At 45.3% G+C, this 21,585-nt stretch overlaps 1 protein-coding gene across 1 annotated transcript; it reads left to right on the plus strand.

Annotated features, from left to right (window-relative positions):
• Nucleotides 1-594: 594 nt before the first annotated feature.
• On the plus strand, nt 595-3,891 carry LOC147669027 (uncharacterized; the record flags this gene model as incomplete). The annotated part of the gene is given in 1 exon segment (XM_086948273.1): nt 595-3,891. A coding segment is annotated over 1 exon segment (966 nt), but the record flags the coding sequence as incomplete, so codon positions are not given.
• Nucleotides 3,892-21,585: the final 17,694 nt, after the last annotated feature.

Below are 21,585 nucleotides of genomic sequence, written 5' to 3' on the forward strand. Positions count from 1 at the left end.
TCATCTAACACGCACGGGGGAAAAACCATTCAAGTGCAGTGAATGTGGGAAGAGCTTTAGCCAGCTATCAGACATAAAAAATCATCAGCGAACATACACGGGGGAAAAACCTTATCAATGTAGTGAATGTGACAGTAGTTTTCGCAACTCTTCAGCATTAAGGTATCATCAGCAAACACACACAGGGGAAAACCATTCAAGTGCAATGAGTGTGTAAAGTGCTTTAGTCGGTTATCACACCTTGAAAGACATCAGCGAACACACACAGGGGAAAAACCATTCAATTGCAGTGAATGTGCAAAGTGCTTTAGTCACTTATCAAACCTCCAAAAACATCAGGGAACACACACAGGGGAAAAACCATTCAAGTGCACTGAATGTGCAAAGTGCTTTAGTCGGTTATCACACCTTCAAAGATATCAGCGAACACACACAGGGAAAAAACAATTCAAGTGCAGTGAATGTGCAAAGTGCTTTAGTCACTTATCAAACCTCCAAAAACATCAGGGAACACACACAGGGGAAAAACCATTCAAGTGCACTGAATGTGCAAAGTGCTTTAGTCGGTTATCACACCTTCAAAGACATCAGTGAACACACACAGGGAAAAAACAATTCAAGTGCAGTGAATGTGCAAAGTGCTTTAGTCGGTTATCACACCTTCAAAGACATCAAAAAACACACACAGGGGAAAAACAATTCAAGTGCAGTAAATGTGCAAAGTTCTTTAGTCAGTTATCAAGCCTTCAATGTCATAATCGAACACACACCGGGGGAAAACCATTCAAGTGCAGTGAATGTGCAAAGTGCTTTAGTCGGTTATCACACCTTCAAAGACACCAGCGAACACACACAGGTGAAAAACCATTCAAGTGCAGTGAATGTGCAAAGTGCTTTAGTCGGTTATCACACCTTCAAAGACATCAGCGAACCCACACAGGGGGAAAACCGTTCAAGTGCAATTAATGTGTAAGGAGCTTTAGTCAGTGATCAGACCTGAAAAGTCAGCAGCGAACACACACGGGGGAAAAACCCTATCATTGTAGTGAATGTGAGAGTAGTTTTTGCAGCTCTTCAGCATTAAGGTATCATCAGCGAACACACACAGTAGAAAAACCATTTAAGTGCAATGATTATGGGAAGAGCATTAGTCAATTATCAGAACTACAAAGACATCAGCGAACACACACAGGGGAAAAACTATATGAATGCTGTGAATGTTTGAAGAGCTTTAGTCAGTTATCAATCCTACGAAAACATCAACCAACACACACAGGGGGAAAGCCACTCAAGTGCAATGAATGTGGGAAGAGCTTTAGTCGATTATCAAACCTCCAAACACATCAGCAAACACAAAGAGGCGAAAAACCCTATAATTGCGGTGCTTGTGACAGTAGTTTTCGCTTCTCTTCAGTATTAAGGTATCATCAGCGAACTTACACAGGAGAAAAGCCATTCAAGTGCAATGAATGTGGGAAGAGCTTTAGTCAATTATCAGACCTACAAACACATCAGCGAATACACACAGGGGAAAACTATATTATTGCTGTGAATGTTTGAAGAGCTTTAGTCAGTTATCAACCCTACGAAAACATCAACAAACACACTCGGGGGTCGTGGACTAGGGTCAGCGGACTTGATAATTCTCGCATCGGTGCCTACTCTAATCAGGGGTCCCACTCGGCAACTCTGGGCATTAGCTTGCCTAATCTCCACAACAGCCCCATCAACGCCAGGGATGCCTGGCTCCACCTTGGGGACTTCCAGCAGGGACCATCCACGTTACAAACTGGCAAGAATGGGCGGTCGTTCTTTCTCCTGTCTTGCCCCTAAACTTTGGAATTCTCTTCCTGCCCTGATAAAACTCGAGCCTTCCCTTACGAAATTTCGTAAAAAGCTTAAAACTTTGCTTTTCCCTCAGTGATGATTGCCTGGCCCTACCACTACTACCTTTTTGCTGGCGCCGGGAGACCCCATGTGGGTAGCTGTGTGCATTACAAATTTAGTTACAATACAATGCAATACATCCCACAGGGAAAGCCAGGACGGGTTCCCCAGCGCTTTATACAGCGCCAGGAAACCTACGGGTAGCAGTGCGCTTTACAAGCTCAAATAAATTTACATTTACAAAGCCCCTCAAGTGCAATGAATGTGGGAAGAGCTTTAGTCGACGATTTGAGCTACAAAGTCATCAGCGAACACACAGGGGGAAAACATAGAAGGGCACTGAAAGTGAGAAGGGCTTTTGTCAATGTTCGATCCCACACAGCCCTCAGTGAATACACTCCTTCATTTAACTCACATGGAAATAATTCTAGAGATGCAGAGATTCCGGAAAGAAGTTAAGAACATCAAAAATAATATTGACCCATCTGAGGACATAGACAAGAGCTGAAAAGTGCATTTATTGTGAGAGGAATGAATTATGGAAAAAGATAAAATTCAAATTATGTAGGACATTGAAATACCAGGTGATAGAAGACCTGAATAGCAGTAAAGAAGAAAAACAGATAACAGTATTTGCAGAATTATAAAAGTGTTTGTTTCCAGTGATTGTTCACTTCCGTACACATAGCAAAGTGACAGTATGTACCAGGATGCACAGTGGGAGACAAGCACAATGTGGATTAAAAGAAAAGAAACATAGTTGATTTTTATTTGGTGAAGAAGAGATACAAAGAAAAACATTCAATCGCACCTGACCACACTACCTGTAAAAGCAACATTGAACAACACTGGGACTAACAACGGTCTTTCCAGCTAACTTGTCAGATTAGTGATAGAACCTATAAACCCAACACACCCAGAGTGGACATGTTGTCAGGGCTCTGGAGATGGAAGCTTCATTGGTAAAATGCATGTATTACTATTAACAAATGCCACTGCAGTATATGTAATGAAATAAGCACAGGTGTTCAAGAAATAACCTATTTTTAGATATAAAAGAGCATATACCTTGTTTTTAGGTAACGTTTGCTGCATCTTATACAAACTGTTTCAGTTGTTGGGTCAGCTCGTGCCTCGCGCCTTATTACTAAGTGCGACCCGTGGCTCCTCTCTGACTTGGCTCTCTCTATTCACTTGCCAAACTCTACTTTTTACCAGAATTGAGCCATTGTAAGCAGTAGACTCTGTTTGAAGAATGTGGTGAAATAGCGAAATCCCACATCAAAAGCATATATGTGCCAGGACAATCAGTTGCACTCCCAGCAACTCGTCTTCCACACTGATTCTCCCTTGTCCTCAAATGTTCTGAAGGATTTGTCATATGAATGCCAGAAGTGGCAGTGACATTCATGAAGCTAAAGCTAACAGGAGTGTGTGGGAGATAGAGAGGGGGAGAGATAAAGAGAGCGAGAGAGACAAAGAAAGGGGGAGAAAAAGAGAGAAATGGAAGGAGGGGGAACGGCACGTTATTTGTACTCACCTAAAAATAGAAGAAGCAGCCGAATACATGCCAATGTGTGACATCACCAGAGAAATGGTCTGAACACCTGTGAATTTATATGTTTATTTTTAATACCTATAGACCCATGTCCTGCCAATAAACAGGGCACAAGTAAGGAAAACAGTGAAGGAGCCCATTATCATATGCAAATCACAGTGACGTCACATGTAGTGGCATCACAAGAAGTGATGTCAGGCCCTTATAATAATTTTCACGTGAAAGGTTGACGGCCTGTTTTAAAAACAAGAAACAAGAAACATAAAATAATGTAAAAATAGGTTTTTGGTTTCAGTTTTTATACATCATGTGTTTTGCCCACTATTAGTTTGTAACTAAACTCAGAAATGACTGAAAGTGTAAATATTTTTAAACAGATAAGTGGAACTTGGAAATTACATTTTTAAACAGTTTTCAGCAAATAAATAAAATGTGTTTTTAATTTGCGCTCGTTTCCTGACGTTATTCTTTATCCAGCCCCTATACCCCAAAGTGTTTCACATTTATAATGTATTAAGCAATAGAAGGACTAATTTTGTCAAGATCTCTGTTCCTCTCTTGTGCCACTCACACAAACAAACACTCAGAGGCCTGTGTCTGCAGTGCTGGGGCACAAAGTAACAATTACCAGTTGCAGGCTAAGGAGCTAGGTGGAACTGAGTCCCGTTTATAGATAATAGTAGGGGGACCCCTTCAAACAGTGGCTACCCTCCGACTTGTTCCGTGCTGATAAAGCAATAGTGAATTTGAGTAATTTATGATGAATTGAAATGAGAGAAAGAGAAGAACAGAGCAAGGTGTAGGATATATTAAAGAAAACGAGAAAAAAAGAGACACAAGACTTTAACCTGTTCTGTGTACTAGCACTTTACGTAAACAAGTTGTGCTGTGCGTTGTGAACAGGCTGTCACCCCCTTTGTATGTAAATGAGCTTCTGTGACCAGACAACCCAGGCTCCCATCTCTTCTAGCGTGGATGATAATGTGAGCACTGTAAGGTAATCACAAACTAGGACTATATTGAGAAACAATTGGCTTCTAGGTCAGACAGCTGTTGTTATGTAGTTCTTTATTAATTTTTTTTCATTTACTTTAATTTGCAGCAATCCTCCAGGTTACTTATTCTCAGTATTACACTTCAGGTCGCTCATTTGTCGGCGTGGGTTTTGTCCTCACACTGGTCTAGGATGGGCCTTCTCAAGGTAGAAGGCGCTGTAATAGGAATAATAAATCAGACATATATGAAATTGTATGTAAACAAATGTGTGCCTTTCAGTTATCAGGCACCACCAGACTCACATCTACACATGTAATTGAGCGCCGGACTAAAGTGACTCCTCTCTATATAAATATGTGCCATCAGTAATCGGGTGATGGTTCCGCTGATGCGCACAGCAAATACAGTTTCTGTGATTGTGCAAATCGGCCTAAATTTTAATTGCTGAAGTGTCACGCAGTTTCGCTGATGCGCACAGTTTATATGGCTTGTGGATATTGCGCACTGTAAGCAGATCACTGAAGTTCACCCTTAAGTAGTAACTAGGTCTAAAAATAGTAAGTACATCATACATAATGTCACTGCCCCCCCTTCTTGTTGACATCTCCAGCAGTTCCTTCTCTCTCGTGGCTGAAGTGAAAGAAGGTTTTTACACATTATGCTCGTGTCTATGGCATTTCCTTAAGCGCAGAGAGGGAAGCCTCATTGTTAATGAATTGTTTGGGCTCTGAGGGACAAGAATTCTTCGAACACCTTCATGAACTCTCTGATAGTGACTTTGCCACTCTTAATGAATATGAGATCTGCATCAAAAAGTTGGACTTGTACTACCTCCCCAAAGTGAGTACTGTCCTTGAACGTTTTCTTTTTGGGAGAAGGATGCAAAGGCAGGATGAGTCGGTCAAACAGTACATGACTACCTTGCACAAATTGGCTTCCACGTGCAATTTTGGTGCAGCTAAGAGGAGCGATTAAGAGATCAGTTCATGTTGGGATGCACCCTCGACAAAACGAGAGACGCCCTGTGGCAAAAAGAAAAGCCATCGCTTCAAGAAGTGCTGACCATAGCCAAAAGTCACTAGCATTCAAGAGCGTGTGTTGATATTATACGCAAAGACAGTTCAGGTGAAAAAAAAAGGAGAACATTGATGTCAAGGTGCTGATGGATAGATTCGTTGAACCCAAATTGAGCACCACTTCAAAGCCCTTTAACACAAAGAATTTTCAGGTGAAGTGCTTCAGGTGTGGCAACCCTGGCCATATGGCCAACTTTAAAGATCGCCCAGGCTGGAAGGCCATGTGAAAAACTTATGAGAGAAAAGGTCACGTCTCAAAAAGCTGCAGAACCGGCAACCAGCATAAAAAAGTCATGGAAGTTGAACTTTATGAAGAAGAACAGGAAGGAATCAATATTCTCCTAGTCACAGGGAATGCTAGTGATGGCCCTCAGGAGCTAGTTTTGATCAATGATGCTCCAATGAGCATGCTCTTTGACTCTGGGGCCAAGATAACTCTAGTCCCAAAAACATTTTATGAGCGTAATTTGCTGGGCAAAGTCACCCTGTTGAAGCCAGACATTAGACCAATAGGTTAAGGTGGGGTGACTATTGAGTTGCTGGGTTACTTCTGGGGCACAATTGACTTCAAAGGGAGAGTCGAGCCTGGTAAAATCTATGTCATGATGAAAGGGGATTCGCTCATAAGTTGATTCCATCAGCATGATCTACATATCTGCCATGATCACAATGAGATCTGTCTGCGTAAAAGAATTACCACCAGTTAGGGTTGTTAGTAATGCTAATCGAGACTGGATCAAGGAATTCGCTGAGGTCTTTGCTGGTGAGCTGGGTGTGTCTCAAAAACTATGTACATCGGAAAAAGGTCAAATCTAATGCTTTTCCAAAAACAGCTAAGGCTAGGAATGCACCTCTGTTAGTAAGGGAGAGCATGAAAGTTGAATTAGACAATCTATTAGCCAAGTGCATCATTCAAGAAGTTGAAGCAATGGAGTGGGTCTCTCCTGTTGTTATGGCCCGCACGCCAATGGGGAGGTCAGGCTCTGTGTCGGCTCGAGGGAGCTCAACAAAGCAGTTATTGTTGATCATTACCCTTTACCCAACATAACTAAAATGCTGGATTCTCTTGAGGGGGCAAGGCATTTTTCATCCTTGGACTTGACCTCCGCCTATCACCAGGCCGGACTTCAATCACTCAATCAATCAATCAATCATAGCATTTGTAAAGTGCACTACATACCCGTGATGGTCTCACGGCGCTGGGGTGGGGAATGCTGCTACTGTTCGAAGAGCCAGGTCTTGAGGAGTCTCCTGAAGTTTAGAAGGTCGTCGGTCTGCCGTAGTCAGATGGGGAGGGTGTTCCACATCTTGGCGACGAAGTGGGGGAATGATCTCCCGCCGGCGGTCATTCTTCGAATACAGGGGACGGTGGCGAGGGCGTGGTCTGCGGAACAGAACTGGCGGGCGGGATTGTAGAGGCTGAGTCGCCTGTTGAGGTACGCTGGTCCGGTGTCGTGGAGTGTATTGTGTGCGTGGGTGAGGAGCTTAAAGGGTATCCTCTTGTTGATGGGGAGCCAGTGCAGGTCTTTCAGGTGGGGTGTGATGTGACTGGGGCGGGAGATGTCAAGGATCAGGCATGCTGAGGCGTTCTGGATGCATTGGAGTCATTTCAGGAGTTTGGCTGGGGCTCCTGCGTAGAGTTCATTGCCGTAGTCCAGTCTGCTGCTGACGAGGGCCTGGGTGACCGTCCTTCTAGTTTCGGTGGGGATCCACTTTAAGATCCTGCGAAGCATGCGCAGAGCGTTGAAGCAGGAGGAGGAGACGGCGTTCACCTGCTTTGTCACGGAGAGTGTGGAGTAGAGGATGACCCCTAGGTTTCGTGCGTGGTTGGTGGGTGTAGGGGGTGCTCCTACTGTCGTTGGCCACTAGGAGTTGTTCCAGGCCGAGGGGGTAGAGCCGAGGATGAGGACTTCCGTCTTGTCCGAGTTCAGCTTCAGTCGGCTGTTCCTCATCTAGTCGGCGATGGCCTTCATTCCTTCGTGGAGGTTGGTTTTGGCTGTGTGGGGGTCCTTGGTGAGCGAGAAGATCAGCTGGGTGTCGTCGGCATAGGAGATGATGTTTAGGTCGTGCCGTTAGGCGGCGTGGGCGAGTGATGCCATGTTGACGTTGAACAACGTTGGGCTGAGAGATGTGCCTTGGGGTACGCTGCAGATGATCTTGGTGGCTTCGGAGCGGAAGGGGGAGGCTGACGCTCTGGGTTCTCCCAGAGAGGAAGGAGGTGGTCCAGTCCAACCCCTTCTCTTGGATTCTGGCATTGTGGAGGCATGCTCTTAGTGTGTGGTGGCAGACTGTGTCGAAAACGGCTGACAGGTCCAGGAGGATGAGGGCCTCGGTTTCTCAGTTGTCGAGCATGTTCCTGATGTCGTCGGTGGCGGCGATGAGGGCAGTTTCGGTGTTGTGGTTGCTGCAGAACCCTGACTGGGATGGGTCCAGGATGTTGTTCTCTTCAAGGAAGCTGGTCAGTTGTATGTTGACAGCCTTTTCAATGACCTTCTCCAGGAACGGGAGCAGGAAGATGGGCCGGAAGTTTTTGAGGTCCTTGTGGTCCGCCTTGGGTTTCTTTAGCAAGGCGTTGATCTCTGCGTGCTTCCAGCTCTCCGGGAAGGTCGCTGTCTCGAAGGAGATGTTGATGGTTTTCCAGAGGTGGATTGCGATGGTGCTGCTGGATTTGTTGTAGATGTGGTGTGAGCAGGGGCCTTCCGGGGATCCGGACTGGACGGTGTTCATGATCTTGATGGTGTCATTGTCGTTGATGTTGTCTAGGCGCGCAGGCGGTTGATATGGGCGGTGGTCATGGGAGCGGGGGTGTGGGCTGTTGCCGGGGTGGTGATGGCGTCGAACATGTCGTGGATGCCTTCATTCCTCTTCAGAACAACCAGAACATTCACTCCTTTTCCCAGTACCGTACCTCTTGTGTAACATCCTTTGGTACCTTTAGATTTCTAAGAATGCCTTTTGGACTGATTTCTGCAGCTTTAGTTTTGCAGAGGGCGATAGAGGGCATTCTTGGAAACCTTCAGGGTGTCAAGGTGTACCAAGATGATGTGCTCATCTTTGGGGTGGATCTTGAGGAGCATGATGGGAGGCTGAGGTCAGTATTGAAGAAGTTACGATATGCTGACCTCACCCTTAGGGCTGACCAGTGCAAATTTGATGTCAAAGAATTAAAGTACCTGGGGCATTTTGTGTCCGCTGCAGGCATCAAATCCAATGACTCATTGGTAAATACCCTTTGTAATTTGCGCACCCCTGTAAACAAAGAAGAGTTTGTAAAGTTTCTGCGCTGGCTGAATTTTATCACAAATTTGTTCTGAACTTTGCAGGGAAACCTCTTGTTTGAGGTCTCTCCTCCAGAAGGAAAGAACCTTTGTTTGGTCCAAGGGATGTGAGGAAGAGTTTGAGTGCAGTAAGAAACATCTGAATGAAACACCTTGTCTAGGAAGTTTTTACCCCACAAAGGTATCTTATCTCATGATTGATGCCGGCTCAAAGGAGTTAGAGGCAGTTCTTTTGCAGAAGGATGATATGGAGAATAAAATGATTCTTTTTGTCTCTAGGCCCTTGAGGGATGCTGAATGCAACTATTCTGTTGTGGAAAAAGAAGTGCTGGGAGTTTTCTGGGCGGTGCCAAGCTGAGAAAGGTTTTGTGGGGGAAAAGATTTAGAATTCTTACTGATTACAAATCTCTTAGGGAGGTCTTCTCCAAGAAAGGCATTGACTTTGTCTCCCGTGGGATACGGAAGTGGGTTGTGGCTCCACAGTTCTGGCAGACTGTCTGTCAAAGCTCAGGGGTGTGGAGTGTGAAACAACAGATGATGTTGACTGGTTTAGAGGTGAAGAACTGGAGAAAGAAAAATATGTGTGCGGGATTATTGGAGGGTTGATTTCCGAGAGAGAGTGGAGGGATCATCACATGATCGATTTAGACTTGCAGAAAGTCCTAACCATGGTCAAAGGTGGCTGGTGTGAGAAGAAGGACTGTGAAGAGGTTCACAAAGGCTTTTGGCTAGTTAGGGAAGATCTGATGGTGGAGGATGGTCTCCTCATGCGTGGTAGTAAGTTGGTTGCAACCCTTGAAGTAAGGGATAAGCTAGTAAAGACTGCTCACACCTCACACATGGGCATTGCCAAGACAAAGGAAAGGATCAGGGAAGCATATTGGTGGGCTGCCATGGATGTACATGTAGAGAGGTTGGTGCGTGAATGTGCGTGTTGTGACAGGATATTGAAGTCCAGGACGCAACCCAGGGTGTTTAGGGAACAGGCTACTGGTCCTTTTAGTCTTAAAAACCCTATTTGTGTAATACTTCTTGTCACATGACGTCATAAGTATGTTAGGTTAGCATTGCGTGGCTAAATAGATACAATTCGCATTTCATGTTGTACAACTCACTGAGCTATCTGAGTAATGAGTAGGCCCCTATGTATACTTGTGACTCCATTTGCTTTTGCAGTTCCTATTAGGTTGCTTTAACTAGGCCCGAAGGAGGCCGCAAAATGTTCAGGTTGCTTGCCTCAGCAGAATACTGCATTTCGTTATTATTTTCTGCCTGCCTTTCCAAGGCCGCTTTCCGATGTTCTAATGAACAAGCCATTCTGTGTGTAATGTTTATCTGTAGGGAGGTTTCTGCTCCCACGTTAAGGATATGCTGAGACCCAGCACCATGGCCTTGAACCCCTGATAGTGTGCCCATCTTGTCGTAATTTGACAATGATCGGGTTAGCGTTAAGCTTTGCTACACATTACTCCCTTATCTTGACTATAGTTGCTAAATGCCATTTTGTATGTTACGGCGGATATTTTAGAGAATGCGTCGCCTCGTGGTCAGCATGACCCTTTGTCCTTCCTCTATACCACTGACCACTCGAGTTTGCCCAGCAACAGGCTATTTTTAGTAATGGTCAAGCCCGTACATGCGCAGTTCAGACTGACCAGTCATCACTTAGGAATGTTCCACCAAACTGACCAGTGGTGTTGTAGCCCCTCCCATGAGTTGGCTTTGTTCCAAAAATGACCATATATGTACTTAAAACTCTGTAACTATGTACCTCCCATCTTTTTATGTCTGTAAACCTGTATAAAAGAAGGACTTACACCGATGTTCGGTGTGATACTTCTTGCATTGCCGAAGGGTGCTGTAGGAATGTACCACCACCCCATGGGGTCTTAATAAACTTGTCTTTTGCATTTTCTAGTTTCCGTGCCAACAGTTCTTATGGTGTAGAGGGTATTCTGCGGAGTATGTAGGCCTGGAGAACCCAATACCACAAATTGGCGACCACGAAGGGACTCATCGGTGACTCGGATGCCCGAAGGAGAGGTCGTGACGAAGGATTGGAAACTCGCCATGGACGCGTACGCTGCCACTGAGTGACCCAAGTCTTGGCACCCACGGTGTTTTCTTCCCTTCCTTCTGATCTGACCTTCCAGGTGGCGCCGGTCCCCGACTGAGATCCTGCTCGTCTGCGTTGCCGTAAAGTGCTGGTTTGGCTGATTTGATCAAAGACCTTGGCAGTTGGAACCTGGATATCTGAGATTTTGGTAAGAATTGTGATTGGTAAGGTAGTCAGCGGCGCTTACTGTGGTTCTATGAATATGAATATGTTTTGAGTTAGCTAACATTTGGTTCTATGACTTGACTTATATGTGCAGTGCAATTCACATAGGCAGGCATGTAGAGATGTTTCTCTAACTTTGATTGTGTTGTGAACGGCACATTTTGTGTGAAGTACAGTAAGTGCCATTTTTACGGTATCATGTTTCCGTGATACTCTTTGAACATGCCTGTTTTAAGCACACTCCGAGGAATGTGATGTCTTGGGAATGGTACCACGTATCGACTAAACAAATCTCAGCCGGCTCCCCCAGAGGGGACACCCAATCGTGAAATGTATATTAAATTTGGCCTTCCCCCTATATTGTATAGTAAATTATGGAACAAATACACCAAGTCTGATCCCGAGTTGCAATGGCCACTACATGGGTCGTTTGATTTACGAAAGGTTCAGTTTGTGGAGTAATGTTTGTTTCAGCGCAGGTCTAGACAAGATATGTTTGACTGTGTACGAATGTGGGAGAAAGCAGTGCGTGAACGAATGAAGCGTGAGATTGCCTTGGCGGAAAAAGAGCAGCGCAAGGCTGCTCGAGATAAAGCTTTACAGCTGGAAGAGAAGGAGTTCTAGGAGAAGAAAGAGAGGGAGGCACGGGAACGTAATTTACAAACAAGCGGTCAATTCCCTATTCGACGTTCGCTTTATCCAGTCCTTACTAATGAAGTTGATGATTTTTCATTATTAGATCGGTCTCCGCCTCCGTATGTTTTGCCTACAGCTCCGGACGAGGATTTGGGCGACGAAGATCGAGATAGTACGAGTACGAGGTTAACTGCTGGTAAAGCTGCGGATTTGCGCAGTTTCGCTAGGAAACTGAATTTGAATAAAATAACTATGTCAGAGATTAATGTTAAAAGGAATAAGTGGTCAGAACGAGAACAGTTGTATTTTTTAAGTGCTTTTGCAGACGAAGTTGTTGAACGATTTCGTAAGAATTCAGATGATCTAGAACCTTAGGATATATCAGTACCCCATGAGAATATGCGTAAAGGTCTATTTGTTATTTCAGATGCGGATGTTTTTTTCCAACGATTGGTCCAGCTACGGGATGAGGCGTCCAGATTGCGGGAAGCACGAAAAGCATCAGAGAAGTCTGCGCCGGGGTCGATGGAGCAATCCAAAGAGTGTTCTATCTTTGGAGCAGATAAGAGTTCTAAAGTGCATGTTATGCCCATGCGTGAAGCTGCACCTTTGTATGTTCCCCCTAAAGGGCAAGGTACCAGTGATGATAAATTGTTTGGGGATGCAAAAGGGTATTTTATATATAATTGGGTGTATACGCCTTGGAATAGAGCGGATGTTATGGCATTGAAAAACACTTTACCTGATCCCCGTAAAAATCCGGCAGCTTTCTATGAAGGAGTGGAGGGGGCTATTTCTTCTTGTGTTATGGCTGGTTGATATTGATCTTTTCTTTGGGTTAATACTGCCCCCCGATATGTGGAGAGCGATTCGTAAGTTTGATGACCAAGTGCTTTTAGGCGCAGACTGGAAGGCTATAGCCCAAGCTGATTTAGATAGGGAGTCTGCATGCAAGCCTTGTCAATTAATTCTGGGTCTCCCAACCGCTATTTTGAATAAATTAAAAACGCTCGTTCCCCCTAAAAAGATTGATTGGACTATGTTAGCCTCTTGCAAACAGAAACAGGATGAGTCGGTATCTGATTTCTTTACACGTTTCGAAGAAGTGTTTCATGATTACAGTGGGCAATTATTAACGGATGATACGGGTAGGCATCTGTTTGTCGACAAGTATGTGGCTAATCTCCTACCGGAGATTGCAAAGCGATTGAAAACTAGTGAAAGTTCCTGGACCACGGTGACCCCTGCTTCTTTGTTAACTATGGCTCAGTATTCGGTCAAAGAGGCGGAGTTCCTTGTAAACACTAACCCTAGGACTCCGTCGTTTTACATCCTACCAAAAATCCACAAGCCCACTCGTCCACCTCCTGGGCGCCCAATCGTGGCGGGTATCCAATCTATTCTGGAACCACTATCCCAATACGCGGATTACTTTCTTAGAGAGTCTGTGGTCAACCAAAAGTCATTTGTCAAAGACACGACTGACATTTTAAATGTACTTGAAGACATCCAGTATGACCCGACAAATGAGTTTTTTGTCACCATTGACATCGAATCTTTGTACACCTGTATTCCCCAGGACGCGGCGCTGGTGGCAGCAGCCCGCGCCCTGGGCAACCAGGAATGGTTCTATGATACTACCCAGACATTCGTACTGCAGTGTATTGAGTTAGCCCTTACTAAGAACTATTTTTGCTATAAAGACCAGCTCTATCTCCAGGTATCTGGTACATCTATGGGGGCTACAATGGCACCCAGCATAGCTTGTATCTATGTTGGACAGTTCGAGGAGCACGTCATCTATCATAACAACAACCCCTTCCAGAGCCAGATCCGGCTTTGGAAGAGATATATAGATGACGTGCTATGCATCTGGTCAGGAATGGAGGAACTCCTGTTGGAATTCCTTAACTGGCTGAATACACAAGATGAGAACCTCAAGTTCACTTGGACATATGACAGACATAAGGCAGTGTACCTTGACCTTGACATTGAATACAGCATGGGCACCATTAACACCTGTGTACATCAAAAGCCCACAGATAGGAATTCCTTGCTCTCTTACGATTCCTTTCATCCCAGAGCCTTGAGGGCAGTTCCTGAGGTATAGACGCAATTGTTCCAACACCAACACTTTCCTTGAACAATCTGAAGGACTGACATCTAAGCTGACCAATAGGAACTACCCTATGAAGATAGTAAAACAAGCTAAAAAGAGAGCGCTCAACACACCTAGGCGTGCCCTTTTAGAAAAGGTAGCCAAGAACAGGGACGACTGTATACCTGTGGTCATGACGTATGATCCTATGGCCACCAAAATCCGTCAGTCCATCCGCATACATTGGTCTATTCTGTCCAACAGCGATTTTCGCATGTCACCACCGAGATTTGCATTCAAGAGGGCGACCAATTTGAAGGATAAACTTGTACATTCGAAGGTCCCCCAGGCACTAACTGATCACAATTCCACCGTACCCAAAGGCCACTTTCCATGTGGAACATGCTCTGTATGTCCACTCACTAAGAAGAGCAAAAGTGTAAGTCTCACATCGGGGAAGGAGTGGTTTCAAAATCAGTTCAGCAACTGTAACTCCACACAAGTTGTATACAGGTTAACGTGCCAGTGTGGGTTACACTATATAGGTCTGACTTCGCGCAAGATCAAAGTGCGTATACAGGAACATCTGAGCACTATCAGGGCAGGCAAATTAACAACTAGGCTTGTCCAGCACTGTTCTACTGAAAAACACACCTTCCAGTGGACAGTGCTTGAGAAGATTAAAGGCTCCCCCCAGAATATTGATGAGATCCTGTTAGCCAAAGAAGCACGCTGGATTTATAATGAGAAAACGGACAGAGTTGGGCTCAATGAAATCATAGAATGGAACAGGATTAAACTGTGACTTTCTCACCCTGAAATATAATTCCAGTTGACCTGTTTTAGTTTCCAAAGGTAACCCCTCTATTTCAGTGGACCAGCTTTTGTGTAACCACATGAGTTTACTATCTCCCAGGCTCTGTGAGGGAATGTTTGCCTTTGCCTTGGTCGGGCCCTAATATTCAGACTCCATAGAGTCAACAGTATATGCCCCCTGAGTTCTGGGTTCTGATATGGCATAGTACCCCCTGCCCATGTGTCACAATACACTATTTTGAGATTGCCTTTGGGGTGGATTGCCGGCAACTATCAGTATTATGGCTGTGTTTCAAGAAGCTTTTGTCTTCACATGGGACCCTCTTGGGGTTTTGTTGCAGTGGTATAGCACCTGGGTCCCTATGTGTGGTTAAGTTGGCGAATACTCCCGTACTTTGATTCCAATACCTGGCCCTTTGACTAGGCTAAGATGGCCGCCGCGCCCGTAGGCTCGCGCCTGGTGCAACGTCATGGGCGTGGCTCCGCCGGCGCTCCGCTTTTCACTGCTCCGGGATCGGGCTACCGACACGTCTGAGGAAAGGCGTCTTCCGAGCCTGTCACGGTGAGGCGGTGTTCTGTAACCACGCGCCAGGGAAGTATCAAGCTAACTTTTGTGGTTGGGCTAAATGCAATATGTTTGTGGCCGTAGGCTCCAGGTAGTTTTACATCCGCGGAGCGGAGTTTGTCACGATCGATGCAAGGGGCGGTTGACTGTTTTGGCTGCACTGTCTAGCATTTGTGTGGGGTTAGTGTGTAAGGTGTAATATACAGCGGTATTTATAACTAGCGCTGCAGTTGTTCACCTCTCCTAGGGGGCAGCAATCCCAGATATTGTTTTGGCAGCGTTGAATGCACATGTCACTGTGTGCCTCACAAAGGGCACCTGTGTATCTTAGATAAGGTGCGACGGGGCACGTTGAAAGTCAGCAGCACAATGTATTTTACAAATTTCGTATATGTTTCCTCCCTCTGCAGATAAAATAATTTTATCATGAAACAAGGGGCACACTTACGTTAGAAGTACCTAGTTGCCTTGTTGATACCGGAGCGGCTGGTATGCACAGCTGTGCTGCTCCCGGGTAATATTCCACACATTACCATTCTGTATATCCCTTAAGAGTATGTCTCTGGCCATTTTGGAGTCTACATGTTTTTAATTACGTACCTGTTCTTCCTTGGCAGCACATTTCAGAACTAAGTGTCCAATAGAGTGAAGTGGCAGCACTTGAGTGCAGCCCTGATGAAACTGCTCTACGCAATACAGCAGTGAAACATGTCGGCACTGTAGGTAATGGTATGCATGATTAGCTACCAGCCTTTTTAATAATCAACAGCACGCAATCACCACCCTAAGAATAAAATTGGCTAAGGGATTGGTGGACTGTGTGTGTTTTTAGGCACTCAATGATTATTTTTGTGTGTGTTTGTCACTAGCAGATTTTTCTGCACTTCACTTTGTCACTTTATATGTTGTTTGTTTTGGACACTTCTTCTTTCCTTTCATCTTATTTTTCTTCGAGAAGCGGGTGACCACCGATGATGAGACAGGGGCCTGTCTGGAAATTGCATACCAGTTACCCCGATGGTGGTGTTTCCGTGAGGGGTCACTTGCTTCTCGCACATTTTTTCCTCTATTTAGAGTAAGGTCCAATGTGGAGTGTGGACTATTGTGAACCATTACAAGCTGGATCACTCTGAGTGTTTGTTCCGGTGTGTTGCCTTGGAGAACAGGTATTTTAAACACGGCGTAGTACAGTGCATTACCTCACTATAATGTGGATAGGAGAGTAATGGGAAGTAGGACTTGTTGGACCCCCCTTGAGTCACTGATATATGAGTTCGCCATTGGACTGGGTCTTATTTTGTATTGTTGACTGTGAGTGGAGGGCGACCCTTTCCGTATTCCCTCTGAGCTCCTATAGTGTTTCAGTATTATGAGCGGCAGGAATTAGAGGCTAAAGAAAGTATTGATAAGAAAGCGAAGGAGTTAAAGACGAAGGTGATGTTGGCACAGGTTCGTGGCGCGCAGTCGAGAGGAAACGATAGAAACAGGCGAGGAGGGGGTAATATGTCGTATGGTTGTACCGACATTGCTGAGGACCAATGTGTGTATTGTAAAGAGTTTGGGCATTGGGCTGAAGATTGTCCGGTGCTTCGTGAGCAACGTAGCCAGCGTGGTCGAGGAGGTGGAAGGACACAGAATAGTTATTCGGGAGCGAGAGGTGGAGGAAGTGATCGTGGTAGCTTTGAGGCGAGGGGTCGTGGCCAGGATGAGGTTAATACTTTTGATCGACGGAACCAGTACCAAATATCGGAGGGTGAGAATGTGGAGAGTTAGGATTATGTGCACGCATAGGATTGCGTAAGATGGGGTGTGGAATCGGTGGAAGTGCCAGTAGATCAAAGAGGTCCATATGTATCAGCGGCGTTTTGGGTTCTACTGATCAGTTTTTAGTTGACACAGGATCTACTCGTAGTGCTTTGTCTAAAAACTTGGTTCCAAGGGCTCCCCTGTCTGGCAAAACAATTACATGTATAGGGTTCGATAGCACACCCTCTCCAAGCCCATTGTCACAACCTCTTGCATTTTGCATTGATAAATGTTTTGGTCTGTGCCCATTCTTATTGTCGCCTCATACCCCAGACAATATTATGGGCATAGATTTGCTCAAATATTTTCGAGCAACGATACGCTGCGCTCCTGAAGGAGTGCGGGTTATTTTGAATGACAATTATCCAGACGCAGGAAGACTGTGTACCATGCAGGAAATTGAAGCGCTAGCCTCTCTCCCGCACACGTTATGGGCGACATCAGATACGGATGTGGGACAGATGCTCATCCCGCCTATTCGAATTACTGTCAAGGAGGGAGCGTCTTTGCCACGTGTGCCTCAGTATAAGATATCTAGAGAAGGTGAAATTGCCCTGACGCACATTGTTCAGGATTTGATTATTGCAGGAGTAGTGGAGGAAGTTCCCTACAACATCTGTAACAGCCCTATTATTCCGATCCTCAAGAAAGACACTGACGACAAAGTCTATCAATGTATTATTGACTTGAGAGAAATAAACAAAATTGTAGTGCCTCAGTACCCGGTGGTGTCTGATATCACCACCTTACTTACTTTGGTCCCCCCCACTGCCACTACCTTCTCTGTTTTCGACCTTAAGAATGCCTTCTTTTCCATTCCCATCCATCCTGACAGCAGATATCTATTTGTCTTCACGTTGAATAATAAATCATATAGATTTTGTCGTGTTCCTCAAGGCTATACAGAAAGTCCTAGCATTTATAGCCAGGCTTTAAAAAGACAGCTTGATTCCTTTGAATTGCGGTCTGGAGTAGCTCTTATCCAGTACGTGGACGATCTTTTACTGGCTGCAGACACATATGCGCAGTGTGAGGAGAGTACTCTTGCTTTGCTCTCTTTTCTTGCTCAGAACAATCACAAAGTTTCTAGGAAAAAGTTACAATATTGTAGACCAAAGGTGACCTACCTCGTCATCTTTTGTCTAAGGAGGGACGTGCATTAACATCTGATCGAATTCAAGCAATCTTAGATACACCAGTCCCCCGCACTCAGAGAGATGTGCGTGCCTTCATAGGATTAACGTCCTTCTGTAGACAGTGGATAATGGGGTTTTCGCACATTATAAAACCTTTGTTAGCGTTACTGTCTAAAACTACACCAATGCCCCTTGAATGGACAGATGAATGTCATAATGCTTTTGAACAATTGAGACAGGCCCTTTGTTCTGCACCAGTGTTAGGTACACCAGATTACACAAAGATTTTCACGTTGTATGTACACAAGAAAGATGGGTGCGCATTGTCGGTGTTAGTGCAGACACATGTGGATAAGCAGAGGCCCTGCGCATACTTTTCGGCTATTCTTGATCCTGTAGCACGAGGATTTTCCTGGGTGTTTCCGAGCAGTTGCAGCAACAGCAGTAGCTATACGACAGAGTGAGGGAATAGTTTTGTCACACAAACTGTTGGTGTTAGTTCCCCATGCGGTAGACGCTCTGCTAAACCAAACAAAAACCCAGTATCTCACGAGCGCACGTTTAACAGGATATGAGCTTACACTTTTGGCGCCGCATATCACACTAAAGAGATGTGCTACCCTGAACCCTGCCACTTTATTGCCGTATCCGGTTGCGGAGGGCCAAGAGGAAGAACACCATGATTGTGTTTTCCTGACTGAAGAACAAACAAAGGGTCGTGTCGACTTACAGGATACGCCACTTCCAGATGTGGATGGGGAACTGTGGGTTGATGGATCGTGCTTAAGGCTGCCAGATGGTACAACTTCTGCAGCATATGCGATCACGACACTTAAGACAGTGGTAGAAACAGCATGAATACCACAGAAATCGGCCCAAGCAGCGGAGTTAATAGCTTTGACAAGAGCCTGCGAATTGAGTGCTGCCTTATGTGTGAATATCAACACAGACAGCCGGTACGCCTTCGGAGTAGCGCATGACTTTGGCCTACTCTGGAGAGAGCGTGGATTTTTGACTTCGCATGGAGTGCACATTATGCATGGAGAGCTAGTGCGTGATCTCTTGAATGCGTTGCTTTGTCCAAAGAAAGTGGTGATAATCAAATGCAGTGCACATAAAAAGATCACTGACAAAGTGGGACAAGGCAATGCTTTTGCGGACAGTATAGCAAGACAAACGGCTATGTCACGAAATGACTCTCCAATGTATGTGGTGAAGTCGCAGGCTGAGCGATGGCATGATGCTAGAGAGGAGATATTAGATATTCAGAAATCAGCGACTGAAGCAGAACTCGCAACCTGGGCAGCAGAGGGAGTGCTGGATGATGAGGGTTGTTGGCGAAGCAAAGATATGGAAAGATGGAAATTGCCTGCAGCTTACTTGCAAGCGATGGTCCAGATGACACATGGATTGGCACATGTTGGAGCTCTTGCAATTACTCGATTGCTAACGCGAGTTTGGGAGCATCCTGAAATTGCCAATACGGCCAAGAGAGTAGTACAGACCTGTCTGATATGTTTACAGCACAATCCTGCAAAAGGGACGCATACTCCGAAAGGAGGGTTCGTTCCACCCACTGCACCATTTGAAGTACTGCAAATGGATTACATCCAGCTTGAGCGTTGTAATAACCTTAAGTATGTCTTAGTGGTGGTGTGTGCTTTCAGTAAATGGAATGAGGCCTTCCCCACGAAGGATAATGCAGCATTGGCAACAGCTAAGGTTTTGCTCAAGGAGTACTTCCCTCGATACGGCGTTTGCAAATTTTTGTGGAGTGACAATGGTCCTCATTTTGTCGGGAAAATTGTAGAGTACGTGTTGAAGGGATTGGGAATCCAGCAGAAGTTTCATGCTGTGTTCCATCCTCAGTCAGCAGGTCTTGTTGAACGGTATAATGCTACTCTGAAATTAAAGTTAGCAAAGATTGTGGCATCCATGTCTTTGAAATGGCCGGATGCCCTGCCTTTGGCATTACTCTCTATCAGATCAGTGCCCCATTCCCGAACTGGCCTCACACCTTATGAAGTGGTGTTTGGAAGGCCGATGAATATATGGGGAGTTCCTAAACCTCGATTGTTACGTGATGTGCCTTGTATAATGATGAACGATTATTTGGCACGATTAACAAATGATTTACTTTCTATTCATCAACAGGTTCGAGAAGCGCTCCCCGACAATTCCATTGGAGAGGCTCACAATCTTCGTCCTGGGGATCATGTCATGATCCGCTCCTTCGAGAGGACGAACAGCTTGGAACCGAGGTGGCGTGGCCCCGAGCAGGTGTTGCTCGCAACTCGAACGGCTGTGCGAGTCACCAACAGGAAGCGGTGGGTGCACTCTACTCACTGCCGTCGTGTCTCTCCGGATATGGTGAGCCCAACTGCATTGTCCGACTACCGAGATATCCTGGACGAGGAAAAGAGCCCAGCTGTAACGTCTGTCGAATCAGAGGGAGCCTTCCTGGACCACACTGTTTCTGAACGAGAAAGATACAATCTACGACCACGATAAGAAGTTTTTTTGGTGCGAGACTGGTTGAGTTACTGCTCTGGGGTTTGTGAAACTGTAGCCGGGAATATCATGGTGGGGGGGATCTGTTCTGCCAAGTGTAGCGACACCCGTCTTGACCCCGGAGAAGAAACCAACAGCTACCTCGGAGCTCAGCACTCACATTTTTATTTTTTAGCTGTGTTTTTGAGACATTGTGAACTTTGAACTATGGCGTCCTCTGCAGCACGAGATAAAATTCTTGGTGCTGTATTATTTGTGTTGACAATTGTGGTAATAGCTGTGATAGCCTGGGTAGTAGAACTTGTGGTGCCTGTGCGAGAACATTTGTTGCCGACTACCCCGGCTCCATCTGAACATTTCCATTTCACTCTACCGTATCATAAAGAGTGGCACCGACAGACTTATTTGAACAATAGTTTTATTCAGATTCTGCATCACACTCACAATATGTCGAACACTTCTAACTGCTGGGTTTGTGGGATGTTGCCTGGACATCAGAAGAAAGGGGGCACACCGCTTATCCCACTCCCGTTTTCTCATAATGGGTCTTGCAATGCCTGGTACACCCTCCTGTTCACCTTGCGATGGCCAACAAAAGGGGGGCTGCTCTTTCGTCTCAATAAGATTTGTTTTAATGATCGAGACGGCTATCCGCAAGCTGAAGGAACTAAGTTTGAATGGGAGGAGTACCGCCCCGATAATATGTCAGCGCCACGAGTTTACAGTAATCATCTAAGTGTCAACATGTCCAATTCTCATGTTATAAATGTTATTGATACCAAAGCTGATCTCTGTGTACGTAATAAAGGCACAATCCCAGTTGGCAGAAGTGAATGTAACACCACTCTCACCTTTGATACTCCGAATGGCATTTCATTTGTGGCCTCTCGAAATACGTACTTCATATGTGGTAATAAAGGTTATCATCGTGTCCCTTTAGG

Source organism: Lissotriton vulgaris, unplaced genomic scaffold (genome assembly GCF_964263255.1).
Source record: "Lissotriton vulgaris unplaced genomic scaffold, aLisVul1.2 SCAFFOLD_9138, whole genome shotgun sequence".
Lineage (NCBI taxonomy): Eukaryota > Metazoa > Chordata > Amphibia > Caudata > Salamandridae > Lissotriton > Lissotriton vulgaris.